The sequence below is a fragment of the Podarcis muralis genome, chromosome 2 (assembly GCF_964188315.1).
Source record: "Podarcis muralis chromosome 2, rPodMur119.hap1.1, whole genome shotgun sequence".
Classification (NCBI taxonomy): Eukaryota; Metazoa; Chordata; class Lepidosauria; order Squamata; family Lacertidae; genus Podarcis; species Podarcis muralis.
In genome coordinates, this window is record NC_135656.1 from 44,433,874 (window position 1) to 44,447,206 (window position 13,333).

General features: G+C 43.9%; 1 protein-coding gene across 1 annotated transcript; it reads left to right on the top strand.

Moving 5' to 3' along the window:
* Positions 1-10,851: 10,851 nt before the first annotated feature.
* Positions 10,852-12,630, top strand: FABP6 (fatty acid binding protein 6). The gene is made up of 4 exons (XM_028721018.2): positions 10,852-11,007; positions 11,546-11,721; positions 11,868-11,957; positions 12,499-12,630. Exons 1-4 carry the CDS (start codon positions 10,941-10,943, stop codon positions 12,550-12,552), a joined length of 387 nt encoding a protein of 128 aa, XP_028576851.2. The 5' UTR covers positions 10,852-10,940; the 3' UTR covers positions 12,553-12,630.
* Positions 12,631-13,333: the final 703 nt, after the last annotated feature.

Here is a 13,333-nt window from a genome sequence, read left to right on the forward strand (position 1 = left end):
GACCTTCCTTCCTTCCTTCTTTTTAAAAAAAGAATAAAATAAAGGCAGATTGCGGTGCACAGATCTGTGTATATCTCTTAAGGCAGGTGTGGGGAACATTTGGCCCTCCAGATGTTTCTGAGCTACAGCCTATCAGCCCTAGCAAGTAGGGCCGATGGCCGGGGATGGTGGGAGCTGTAATTCAACAACAACTGGAGGGCCAAAAGTTCCCCACACCTGTCTTCATAAGTCCTTATCAATCTGGATCAATTTAGTTAAGAAAGCTGGACATTTGACTCTAAACTGAGAAGGCCAGGGGTAAAGAACCGTCCAATCCTAGCTGACCAGTTACTTAATTTCATCAGAGAGATGGGGACATGAAGGAAGCATAAAAAGAAATGAGTAAAGTGTGTCCTATCTTTAGTTAGGAGGAGGCAAGGGAAACTACCAAAGGGCATTAACCATGGCCAGAATGGCAATCTAGACATGCAGGCTCCTACCACCCTATGCATGGTACTCTTAAAGTTGCCTGTTGTGTGGACTGAGTCTCATCTGAAATCCTGCACCACATAACAAGTGTGTGTCATTGATTGAAGTGCATTTATGTGTAGGGTTTACTATGTAGAGAACTGCAGCCTAAGCTTCTAAATTGTATGAAAATGCACGTAAAGGCCTTCAGCTTTGTAGCTCACTATAGGTTCTCAGAGCCAAGAGCATGCACAGGAAGCCAGAATAATCACACTGCAGCAGTGATCCCAAACAGTTACTTTGAAATTTAGATAGAATGGGGGAAAGGAAGCCTGCTTTTAAAGCTTGCCATTCAGTTTTTGTGCTTTCCCACCAGGTGGCACCATTTCACATAGCACACGCTTATTTTAATTGCTGAATGCATACATGAGCTTTGGAAGTGCCCAAAGCTTCGAATTCATGGCATCTCCGGGCAGGTATGGGGGAGACTCCCTCCTTGAAACCCTGGAAAGCCACTGCTAGTCTAGACCATAGTGAGCTAGATGTTTGACTCAGTGTAAGGCTCTATGGTCCTCTGCTCTATGGTACAGTGGTGAGAGGGTTCTCTTCCTCCTCACAGAGACTGCCCTGGGAGCTATCTCAGGGTTCCATTTTGCCTTCCACATGTTTGTTATTGCTGTTTTTAACCTCTGCATGAAATCACTGGTACAGTAATTGTGACATATCTCTTACAGCATCATCGCTATGCACTGGATGGTGGCAAATAAACAGAAAATTAATCTTGATAAGAAAGCTGATATTAGCAGGGTACTTGTTGGGCCAGTTAGCTGGAGAAATCTTGCTGGGGTTGCGCTTCACTGCAAAGATCAGGCTCACAGTTTGAAGGTTCTTCTTCTGGACCCAGCAGTGAGCCTCAGTTCCCAAGCAGCAGCTGGACCCAGCGGGTGCCAGGGTCTTTTTCCAATGGCTCTGAGTCGGGGCAGCCACCTACTGGCCTCATAGGTAAAAGTAAAGGTACTCCTGACTGTTAGGTCCAGTCGCGGACAACTCTGGGGTTGCGGCACTCATCTCGCTCTACAGGCCGAGGGAGCCGGCATTTGTCCGCAGACAGCTTCCGGGCCATGTGGCCAGCAAGACTAAGCCGCTTCTGGTGAAACCAGAGCAGCGCACGAAAATGCTGTTTACCTTCCTGCCGGAGTGGTACCTATTTATCTACTTGCACTTTGACATGCTTTCGAACTGCTAGGTGGGCAGGAGCTAGGACCAAGCAACGGGAGCTCACCCCCTCGTGGGGATTCGAACCGCCGACCTCCTGATCGGCAAGCCCGAGAGTCTCAGTGGTTTAGACCACAGCGCCATGGCCTCATGGTTTCTGTCAAAGTGACTGAGATGACTTCTTAATGAGATGGCCAACAAATACCACTTCCTCCACAGACTGGCCCTCTTGGCTGTGCCCCACTGGCGCTATCCCATGATGGCTGGCAGCAACCTGTCCGTGTGGCTGATCTCTGACACCCTGTATTACCACCCGGTGACAGGGGACCCGGTCCTGAACAGGGCAGTGCCCTACGGTGGTTCCCTCCTCATCCTCGGCTGGATCACCGTGGTCCCCTGACACGCCCAGCCCATCCTCAGATGCACCTTCTCTCCCTGTGCTGGGGCTGCCACCCCTGCACCTCATTCCCCCTCTTAGGCTAGCAAGAAACCCTAGGAGAGAGAGCAGATCTACCAAATGTCAGGGTGGAATCTCTTGGGGGTCTTTGGCCCACTCTGAATGTGTTGTTATAAGAAAAAACTGCTCCTTTCCCCTTACCCAAGAGTCCTTAAGTGGCTCTCCTATAGGTAGGAGACTATAACAGAAGCCAACCAGAGAATATTGATGGGCTGCTGCCCCACCAACCTCAGTGTGCCCTCAGCCAGCATCTGTCTGCCTACATTATTTCCTACTTACAACCAGTCAAGGGGATGGCACTGCTTCTCACTTTCCTCCTCCTTAGTCCTCAGCAGGCAGGAAGATGGAGCCAAAATCCAGAATTGCTTGGCTCTGCCTGTCATTGGCTCTGGCTCCACCTACCATTGGGCTTGCTGCCCACTGCCCCACCAGTCCCAATGGGCACCAGCCACCACTATATACTGTACTTATATATTGTTATAAGAAAAACTGCTCCCTTTCCCTTTATGGGGTATTCCGGAGCCCATATAGAATCCTTAAGTGGGTTCCCTATCGGTAGGAGAAAACAGAGGCCAACCAGAGTATATTGAGAAGCAAAGCAGCTAGTAAGCCTGATCTTTATTCAAGGAACTGTTGCAACACAGTCCCCACTCCCCACACGCAGGAGGGAGGACCCTGAACAATGGTCCGCAAGCCCTCATCTAGACTTTTGAAATTGCCCACCCTGTAGCCCAAGACCACTCCTTAAAACATCATACATACATCACAGAAGGAGGCGGTCTTGAGCAGAAATCCTGCCTGCCAGGATACCTGACAATGGTCACTGATTTCATTACCTGGGCAGTCTGGGCATTTTGTGTGTGTGTGGGTGTTGGTTAATACTTTAGTTCCTGAATCCAGGTTGCAGGGTCACCCTATTCATACACAAATATGTCCTTAAGACAGGATTTGCAAGCAACAAGACAATGGGAAGGCTTTCCCGTTTCCTTCTTCTTTGCAGAGAAATATTTGAGGTCAATTTGCGAGAGTCAAAATGGTTTCAGGATTGCTCTCCCACACTATTTCAGACACCTGGTTTATATACCATATTTTTCGCTCTATAACACGCACCAGATCATAACACACACGTAGTTTTTAGAGGAGGAAAACAAGAAAAAAAATATTCTAAACGAAATAGTGGATATATGATTTTTGTGGTTCATGCTGTGGCCACAGACATGTGATCTGACAGTGAGTTTGGAGTAGCCCAATGCAAAAATCCTGAGGATCCATGTGGATCCATGCTTTGTAACCATGGAGGAGGGAAGGAAGGGGAACCATGGATCCTCTGCTCACGATTGCAGCAGATCCCCCCCGCCACCCGCAGGCATTCGCTCCATAACATGCACAGACATTTCCCCTTACTTTCTAGGAGGAAAAAAGTGAGTGCAAAAAATACGGTACTTATGTATGTGTTTGCTTTGTACATTTGTGAACATTTAATTTATATTTGAGACCTTTGAATTCTTATAACAGTGTCTTTCTTCCACGTCTTGCAATTCCCTAACTGCCAGATCCCTTTTTTAAAAAAGAAAGTCAAGATCCTTTTAAAAAATTGCTACCAAATTTGAGTTTGTGATGGAGGAAATGCCTCATCCTTGATGAAATGTCTGATCATTGGTTTCAATTGGTGTTTTTTAACTTAATAAATGAGAGTGATTAAACTTTTTTTAAAATCCCAAAAAAGAAAAAGAAAAACTTCGTCTATAACCGTATTTACTCAACTCTAATGCTCACCTTTTTTTGGCCAAATTACGTTGCGAAAATTAAGGTGTGCATTAGATTTGATGGCACGTTTACATTTGCCAGCAAATACTTTTTTTGGTTTCAAGGTTCTGAAAACTGATGTGTGCATTAGATTTGATGGCGCATTAGACTCTAGTAAATACGGTATACCACTATGCCCTCTGCTGGAAATAGAGATACAGTATAGCTGTTGTCATTTATATTAGTGATTTGTAGGCTGAACAGCTACAACACAAAACCTAGCTTTCCAAGTAAGGTTTCCCAGTTCCCACCATCCATGTTTCATTTAAATTCTCAAAATGGCACAGCTGTTGGAGCAAATATATGTCTGACTGGGATTTTGCAGAAAGGTTAACTTCTCCCCAGTGTCACAAGCTATTATAAAGGCTATAAATGAATTTTTAAAAATAAATTTTGCATTTCCACAGTACAAAGCATAGTGCTTTGACTTTCCAGAAAATACAGTAGGCCCATGAGAGGGGCACTATCTGGGCAAAACACATGCAGGCCATCAATTAAAAATTCTTTCTTTTCAAAAAAGATCATGCAGAAATGCTCTAATACTACACCCTTTTATTTACACAGCAGGCTGCTTTGGGTTCACTTGCTGAAAAAACCCAAACAGTGCTTACAAACGGTTCCCTGTCATCCTGGAAAATAGTTACAAGTGGGACCTGGGGGGGTTCTGTCCTGGGCCTTGTGTTGTTCAACATCTTTATAAATATATCGGATGAAGGAATTGAGGGTCTGCTGGACAGATTTGCAGATGACACCAAGCTGGGAGGGGCAGCTAACACCACCAAAGATAGAATCATGATTCAATGGGACCTTAACATATAGGAGAACTGGACTAAAACTTAGCATTTATTAATTTTTAGGATTTAGGGCAGTCCTTCCTCCCACTTCTACTACTACTACTTCTTTCCTCCCACAACTGATAACACCACATTGCAGGGGGTTGAATCTTGAGTTCCCTTCCAGCACTGCAATTTTATGATTCTATGATCAATCAACATATACTGAACTAATGTTAAAGGGAGCCATACCTTTCTCTTGGGATTCTTGCCAGTCTAAACAAAGTTCCATCAGGTGCTGCTCTAAGAAATAAACTACGGCACCAAAGAGCAACGAATGCTGATTCACTGCAACAGCATTATTGCATGTTAATGCACCAAACACTGCTGTCACCATGCAGTGTGAAGAAGCATTTCCTTTTCTCAAACAGATGTCTCTGTAAAGAGTAGGTTGGGCAGTAGATCTACATAAAATAAGATCTGGCAACAGAGAAAGGAACATGAAATGGCATCATTGCATGGGGATTTACAACATGCATCCATGCTTGTAAAATATGTGCAAACACACAGTTCCTTGAAACAGATAGATATCCATTAGCAGGAGGGAAAACAAGCATTGTTCAACTAGAGGGGAAAAAAGCAACATGGGCTTTGTAAAATACATTTTGACCTACTGAGAGTAATAATTCACCGGAGGGTTTTAGCACTTGGCACATTGTATCTAGGTCTGTAAGCACATATTTATTCTGCTGTGCAAACTGCTGTTGTTTTGACGCAGTTCTCCTTTTATCCTGGCTTTTCTTGGCAGAAAAAGACCAGTCTGCTCCATTAAGACAGTTGTCTGCCCTAGATGACCCCTCCTTCGAGTGAATTACAGGGGTTAAGGGTAGTGAACCATTCAAAAGGGAGGAGAGGAAGTGTCTTTGGGAAGTGCAATCCAAACTAGAGGGGGAACAACAGAAGCTTTTATAGGCAGAGTAACTAACCCCAAAGCAGCAATCAAGGTTTGCCTTAGAAAGGCTTCACTATCTACATGTAATTGCCATCCTTAAAGATGGTGCAATAAAGTGGGCTGGGGGAGACAGTATCCTCAAAGCCTGCAGTGCATCATAGTTGGAAGTGGCATTTCACTTCTGAAAGATACTAAACCATGCAATGGACTTGAAATGGACATGGAGTTGTATCTATGAAATAAAAACACCTGTGGGGTTAGAACAGCAGGTACTTGTGATTTGGGTTTCCGAGTTGTGCTCCTGTTTCTCCTGCTTGCTCATAAGATGAAACAGGGTAGACAAGATACAACAACAACACAGTACTTAAAGTACTGCTCTCTTCTATTAATAGCACACTCCTATATATGTGTCTAGAGATGCGGGTGGCGCTATGGGTTAAACCACAGAGCCTAGGACTTGCCGGTCAGAAGGTCGGCGGTTCGAATCCCCGCGACGGGGTGAGCTCCCGTTGCTCGGTCCCTGCTCCTGCCAACCTAGCAGTTCGAAAGCACGTCAAAGTGCAAGTAGATAAGTAGGTACTGCTCCGGCGGGAAGGTAAACGGCGTTTCTGTGCGCTGCTCTGGTTCACTTAGTCATGCTGGCCACATAACCCGGAAGCTGTACGCCGGCTCCCTTGGCCAATAAAGCGAGACAAGCGCCACAACCCCAGAGTCGGACACGACTGGACCTAATGGTCACGGGTCCCTTTACCTTTATATATGTGTCTACTCACAAGCCACCCCCTTTAAGTTCAATGGGACTTACTCGCAGGTATGTGTAGCTAAGATTGCATCCTGAGCGCAGTATTGTGGTGGAATAGAGCATCCGTGTGGTAGCACTTTTAAGCTCTACAAAACTGTTTCTTTTAGGATTCATATCAGCTTTCTGTGACGTATCTTTGCCTCATCAGAAGGATGTTGAATGCCATTTGCAGAAAGCCATATGGAAAACATCTGGACACTTTGATAATCTCAGGATGAAGCAGGATGAATAAGCAGCTTTCAGCTGTTGTCTCTGCTAGCTCTGCCTCTTGGAGTGCTTCCACACAGCATCTCCTGGTGGATTCAATACACATGCAAGTTTTGCACGGTGTCCACTTGGCATCTCCCTCAGCAGAATGCCGCTCTGTCCCCCCACCCCCAATCTGGATTTACCATTTGAATGTTTGCTTTTCTAACGTATCACGCTTTCTGCAGAAACACCAAATCCAAATTGAAAGGAAAAATAATATTTTGATGAGGACCACGTTGTGCATATGCTGAGCAAAACTTGTGTGCATGAACAACACTAAGAGCCCACCATAAGATGTCATGTGGAAGCATTCTTGGTTCCTCCAATAGTACTGTTTTGCCTTACAGGAATTATAAGTTATCAAGAGAGGAATGGTGGTGGAATCCTGCAAGATACCACAGAGAAGTCCTTGCCAGGGTGATAGTGGAGGGAGAACACTGAGCAAACTCACATTAGCTATCTTCTGGGATTCCCTGTAAAAACCTCTCAAAGGCTAACCCAGGAACATCAGTCGCTACACATGTGACGCTAGCACTTTATGGTCAATGCTTTCAATGACTCCTGCAAAATCCAGTGGGGACAACAGAGTACGATTTCAACTTCTTGGCAAAGAGCAGCGACTGAGGCCAATTGCAATGTCAGTGCCGTACACTGAGCGAAAGCCTGATTGGAAAGGACTTCAGTCTTCACAATTTAAGTGTTGGATGGTGACAGGAATGGCAACAGAGCTAGTGCACTTGCTCCACTGCCCCTTTCATGTGTTTGGTTTACTCTAAATTGAAAATGCCTGGACAGGGCTTAGAAAGCTGACAGAATCCAGGTGCGCCTGAAGATGCAGAGTGAGTGCTCATTCAACAACCTTTTCTAGAAATACAGTGGTACCTCGGGTTATAGATGCTTCAGGTTACATACTGTTATGTACTGAAGTTCTCACCCTGGGCCAGCAGGCGGATACTGTAGATAGTTATGCAAATAAGGGATCGAAAGTGACGTTCAGTGATTGGATAGTTTTAGAAAATTGTTACAGTTACATTGCACTGGAGCTCTATATAAGCAGGCTGACTGAACCCTTCAGTTCAGTTCTGTCCTGGCCTGTGAATAAACAAGAGCTGTTTGAAGAATCGCTGTGTTGTCTGATATGTTCACCCACAACTTAACACATACGCTTCAGGTTACAGACTCCGCTAACCCAGAAATAGTGCTTCAGGTTAAGAACTTTGTTTCAGGATGAGAACAGAAATCGTGCTTCGGCGGCACGGCAGCAGCAGGAGGCCCCATTAGCTAAAGTGGTGCTTCAGGTTAAGAACAGTTTCAGGTTAAGTACAGACTTCCGGAACGAATTAAGTACTTAACTCGAGGTACTACTGTAGTAGGTTAGAGATAAGTCGGTAAGCGGCCAGGCTCTGTGCAAGAGGGAGCTCCTGGGTCGAGTGTCAGACTGACTGAGATCAGCCTGCTACATCTCCCATCAGCCAGTCTACAGTGTACAAGTGGAAGGCAAAACACTGTCTGGAATATTCTGAGCCAGGCCTAGAAAGGCATTTGCGTACCAGTAGAGATGGATGTGTATCTAAGTCACCTGCTGTCTGTGCACACCAGTGGTTAGGGGGCTGGGGGCACAAACTGCAAAGAAGTAAGGCCCTCTGAAGATAGAATAAAATGGCAGAGAGTCTTGTACAGTAGTTCTTAAAATGCTACTGTGGTACGGTCGTTTCAAGAAAAGTATTGAGCGACCTAAAAATCTATATGAGCACAGCGGTGGAAAACAGTTGTTCTGCGCCAAGTGCACTTCCACTGCCAGTTTGTGACTCGGTGCAGACATGGCATTAGCTGTAATCCGCGTTAGCCACATTAATCTTAAGAAGTACTGCATTTTGATGTGTTTTCCCCCAAAACAGCTTTGATTCAATTTGAAAACATAAGCCACTTGAAAACATTCATGCCTGCACTCGAAGGCCACAGGGAAAAGACTGAGCCGGCTAGGCAGCCTTGAAAGTTGAAGCAGAAGGAATCAGTTTCTTCAAAAAGACTCCAGAGTGTCTTTCCAATACCATCTATCAAGGCGGTTAAGTTTCAGACACAATTCTTTCACCTTTCCCCCCTACCTTTCAAGGCTGCTTCAATTAGCAGATGTTACCCAGCTATATGTTGAACAAATAGACTATTTTCTTGCCATAAATTATCTGTCCTTCTAAAGATGGCAAAAACTCCCTGAGAATCCTAAAGCCTTCTCTCATAAATAGTTGAATATGGGTAAGATTACAGTGGAGATTAAATTCCCATCTATATGCATGAGAAAATAAAAGTGTTAAGAGATAATCAAGTCATAAAATAATAACCTTGATAACAAAGAGGAGGGGAGATAACTGCCATTTCTTATTTATGACAGAACAAGAATGTACAGCCCTTTAGTGAAAAGAACCTTACTCAACCCTTTTCCACTTCTGTTAATCTTTAACAATTACAGTGGTACCTCAGGTTACATACGCTTCAGGTTACAGACTCCGCTAACCCAGAAATATTACCTCGGGTTAAGAACTTTGCTTCAGGATGAGAACAGAAATTGTGCAGTGGCTGCGTAGTGGCAGCAGGAGGCCCCACTACGAGTGCTGGTAGAAAAGGCCAACCCTACCATTAGTCAGAAGGAAGCCGCCATCTTGGGCAGCAACTGTAGAAGCAGCAGCTCTTGACTGTACTGTTTGGTGGAAAAGCAGAGTTGTGTAATACAAACTGACCTGCAGCCTCCTAACTAATCTCTTGCCTTCAGGTGCGGTACAGGATACTTTCCCAGTGCCTGTATTGAAATAAGATTCAGTTGCCATGGCTTCTGTACATGGAATGATGGAGAAGTGGAATGCTGTAATACGATTTCTGCAGAGCGAGTCGAGCCATACATAAACATGAGAGCCCAGATGCACCGCCACCTGGTTCCCTGCAGTTCTGTGGCTTTTCTTCACCTGCTGGATGAGATGAAGTTTTTCAAGGCCGTTGGCATTATTGCTAGAAAAGCAAGGTTGCAAGTTCAGCACAAACCGGGAAAGAGCACGCTTCGAGTTCATTCACCTCCTCTGTCAGCTCTTGGAAGTGGGATTTAATCTTCCTGCATGGCCATCTCACTTTGTGTCCTTTTCCCGGTGCACAGTGAAAAAGCCAAATTGAGAAGTGCAAGGGGAGAGAGGGATATTGAAAATGAGTATGTGTGTGATGCATTTGTGTGTGGGTGTGTTTTGGTCCTCTTCACTGGGCATCTTGGGCCTCAACCACTTTCACTAAAAGGAATTCAGCTATGGCGGGGAGGGGAGATTGTTTCCCACCTTCCTATAGAGGCCTATAGAGACACCCCCCCACACCTATGAAAGAAGCTGCATTCTTGTCTTTTGTTGGGATAGCACCCAACATGGGCCTCTCGCTTCATCTTATCAGGTTAGTAAAGCATGCCAAGAGCTCGCTGGCCTTCGGCAGCAGACAGAGGGCTGGCATCAAAGCCAGGAGAACAATAAATTTTCCTGACCCAGACAAGTCTTCATTTAGCAGATAACAAAAAAAGCAACATTTTGTATGGACTTTGCTTAAAGATACCTGTTGCCATAGCAATTAGGAGCAGGCTGTTCTGACCAATGAAATAGGTTTCAGGGGCCCACAAGCTGTCCATGCATTCAGTTATCCCATCATATTGCTGGAAAGGATCGTGTATGAGGTGATCACGCACGTAATTGTTATACAAGTGTCTTGAATGTTGTCTTTGGGGTCCAGAATTTGGAAAACTCCTCTGGATCATTTATTCTTGCTGCAGCCTGCAACAAATATGAACCTTTTCCATGACTCGGCTGTCTTTATTTGGCTAAAGTGGACCAGTATATTACCAGACCCCCTTTGTAGGGTAACAATATATCTATATCTATATCTATATATCTATATCTACATCTATTTCATCTATCTATCACCCTGAACTTACTTTGGGAAAAGTCTTTGGTAAAAAGAGACATGCCAGAATTGGAATAGGGCCTTTCGTAAGGGTCAATGACACCAGTGTTAAGTGATTCATACAAAATTACCCTCCTGTTGTAAAAAAACAAACTTCCTCATTAGATGGTATGATGGAGAAGTGCAATGCATTTAGGGTGGATAACCTGAGCTAAGAAAGCTTTATAAGGCAGGGGTTTTCAGTCCCTGAACCTACCAAGCCAAACCACAAACACCCTCCTCTGCAAGCCTCCTTCCTGTGCCACAGACTACAGCATGGCTTTCTCCGGCAAATACGAAGTGGAAAGTGAGGAAAACTATGAGAATTTTATGAAGCGCATGGGTATGTATCTATTAAGACTCAGATCAGTATTCCCCAATTGGCTGCCCTCCAGTTGTTTTGGATTTTAGCTTCCATCAGTTCTCCTGGTGGCACAGCCAGTAATCAGAGGCAATGGGAGATGCAATGCAAATCATTTGGAGGGTACCAGGTTATGGAAAGCTGACTTAGAGAATTGCTTGGCTTGTCAGCTGCTGGTTTCAGAAAAGAGAGCCTCAACATGGGAATGATGGCATCTTCAGTTGGGATCTCCTGGTGAAACTCTGCAGTCTTTCAGAGTTGCACAGCATTATTTGGCAAGCAGAATAAAAACCACTGCATTACGGCAGATTGCCGTGCAGTGGTATTCTGCTTGATAGAATGACATTGCAACTCAGATTCCTGCATTCTTTTATTAATCTTTTGGTTTTTATATCACTCTTTTTGTGTTTGTATTTTTGTACGCCTCTTAGAAAATCTGTATACCACAGCAATTTAGAAATGCTTCTAAACAAATACATTGGAGGTGGTTTACATTAACGTTGTCTTTTCATTGGGCTAGGTTTTCCTGCCGACACAATTGAAAAAGGGAAAAATTTCAAGATTGTTACTGAAGTGGTACAGAATGGAGATGAATTCACCTGGTCCCAGATTTACCCAAGCGGGCATTCCATGACTAATAAGTTTGTTATTGGCAAGGAATCCGAAATGGAGACAATGGGTGGTAAAAAATTCAAGGTAAATGATTGTAGCTACTGCTTTCAAAGGACTAGCCGGGATTCAAAGTGGTGTGGCTGCGTTGGCACACTAGAAACACTTTATTGAAATGAAATCCTTAATTGTATTCAGCCAAGGGGCAACTAATGTATGTAAATCTGTTGCAGACAACTGTTAAAATGGAAGGTGGAAAAGTGGTTGCTGACTTCCCTAATTATCATCATACTGCAGAGATTGCTGGGGGCAAACTAGTTGAGGTAATTTCCTAAAAACTTTCCTTGAAGATCAAATGTGTGATGCCCCCCCCCCCAATTTTGTAAAATGGTGTTTACAGCCTTAAAGGAAAATTTTAGCCGAAGAATGGACGGAAGGCATGATGATTTTAATGGCCACCAATACCCACGTACTGGGTACGTGAATTGATCAATTCAAAATACAAAATAATTCTAAAACTAACTCACTACTATGAAGCATTTGAAAGTATAACAGGGGAGGAGGAAACACAATACTTTGCAAGCAGTGTTGCAGAGACACACTAGGTTGAAACTGTTGTTCAATAGTGCCCTCTAGAAAAATAATAATAACTCTTTGGGCTACATTAATGATTTTTTTAAATTGTGAATTGGAAGTTTCCTCTTTTGTGTCTCCCCTCCTCCCTTAAATTCATGTCACAGTACTCCTGAATCATTAGCAACTTTAAAGAAGGGAATTCACAAAGCATTCCAGGATGTTAACAGCTATATTTTCAATCCCAGCTTCCAGCTTCATTAGCAATGTTTGATTTATCCTTTACTGCAGATTTCTACAATTGGCGATGAAACTTTCAAAAGAATCAGCAAGAGACTGGTCTAAGAAGCCGTTGGAGGAGGAATAATTGTGGCCTTACTGATACTTGAAAAGTGAGCAATAAAAAACCCCAATATAAAGTAACGAACTTAAGAACTTTGTTTGTTTCTGCATTTATTTATTGATTGGAAACAAGTGCAATAGGCAGAATGGGTCTAAATATACAGCAACTTCCTATGTTCCTACTTTGCTAGAATTTTAAACTTTCCAACAGTGCATAGCGTAGGGCCAATTGCCACTTTCACCTGATAGCATTACGTGTCTTATTTTTTATAATGTGTTAAATAAGGTATTATTTATAATTCTATGACATGCAAAGCAGCTCTCAGTGTTGCTATCCAGGGCAACACCACCAAACAGGGGACATTTCCACACTGGGTAATGGTTGCAACCCCAAGAAAAAAGTAGTATGTTGATACCCTATGATCCAGCCTTCCACATGATGCAAAACCTCCCTCAATTATTGCAAGGACAACTTTATATTTTTGTTACTGGGCTCCTGGCTCCTTGGAGCACTCACAAATGTTTGCATTTTGCATGTGCTGAATTTATTTGGCTTGTTTCTTCCCAAATGGCAAACACAATTCCTTGAACAAGAGATAAGCTCATTAGTTAGAAGGATCAGGCAACAATATTCTACTGTTCTTTAAGCTCTCAGGGAGGAAAAAACAAGAGAACACATGTTCAAATGCTGCCCTCTCCGTTACAGGGAAGCCATGTGTTGGGGCTCGATCTTGCACAGTCACTTAGCAACCAGGCCCAAGCATGTGTTCCAAAGTCAGAGCTC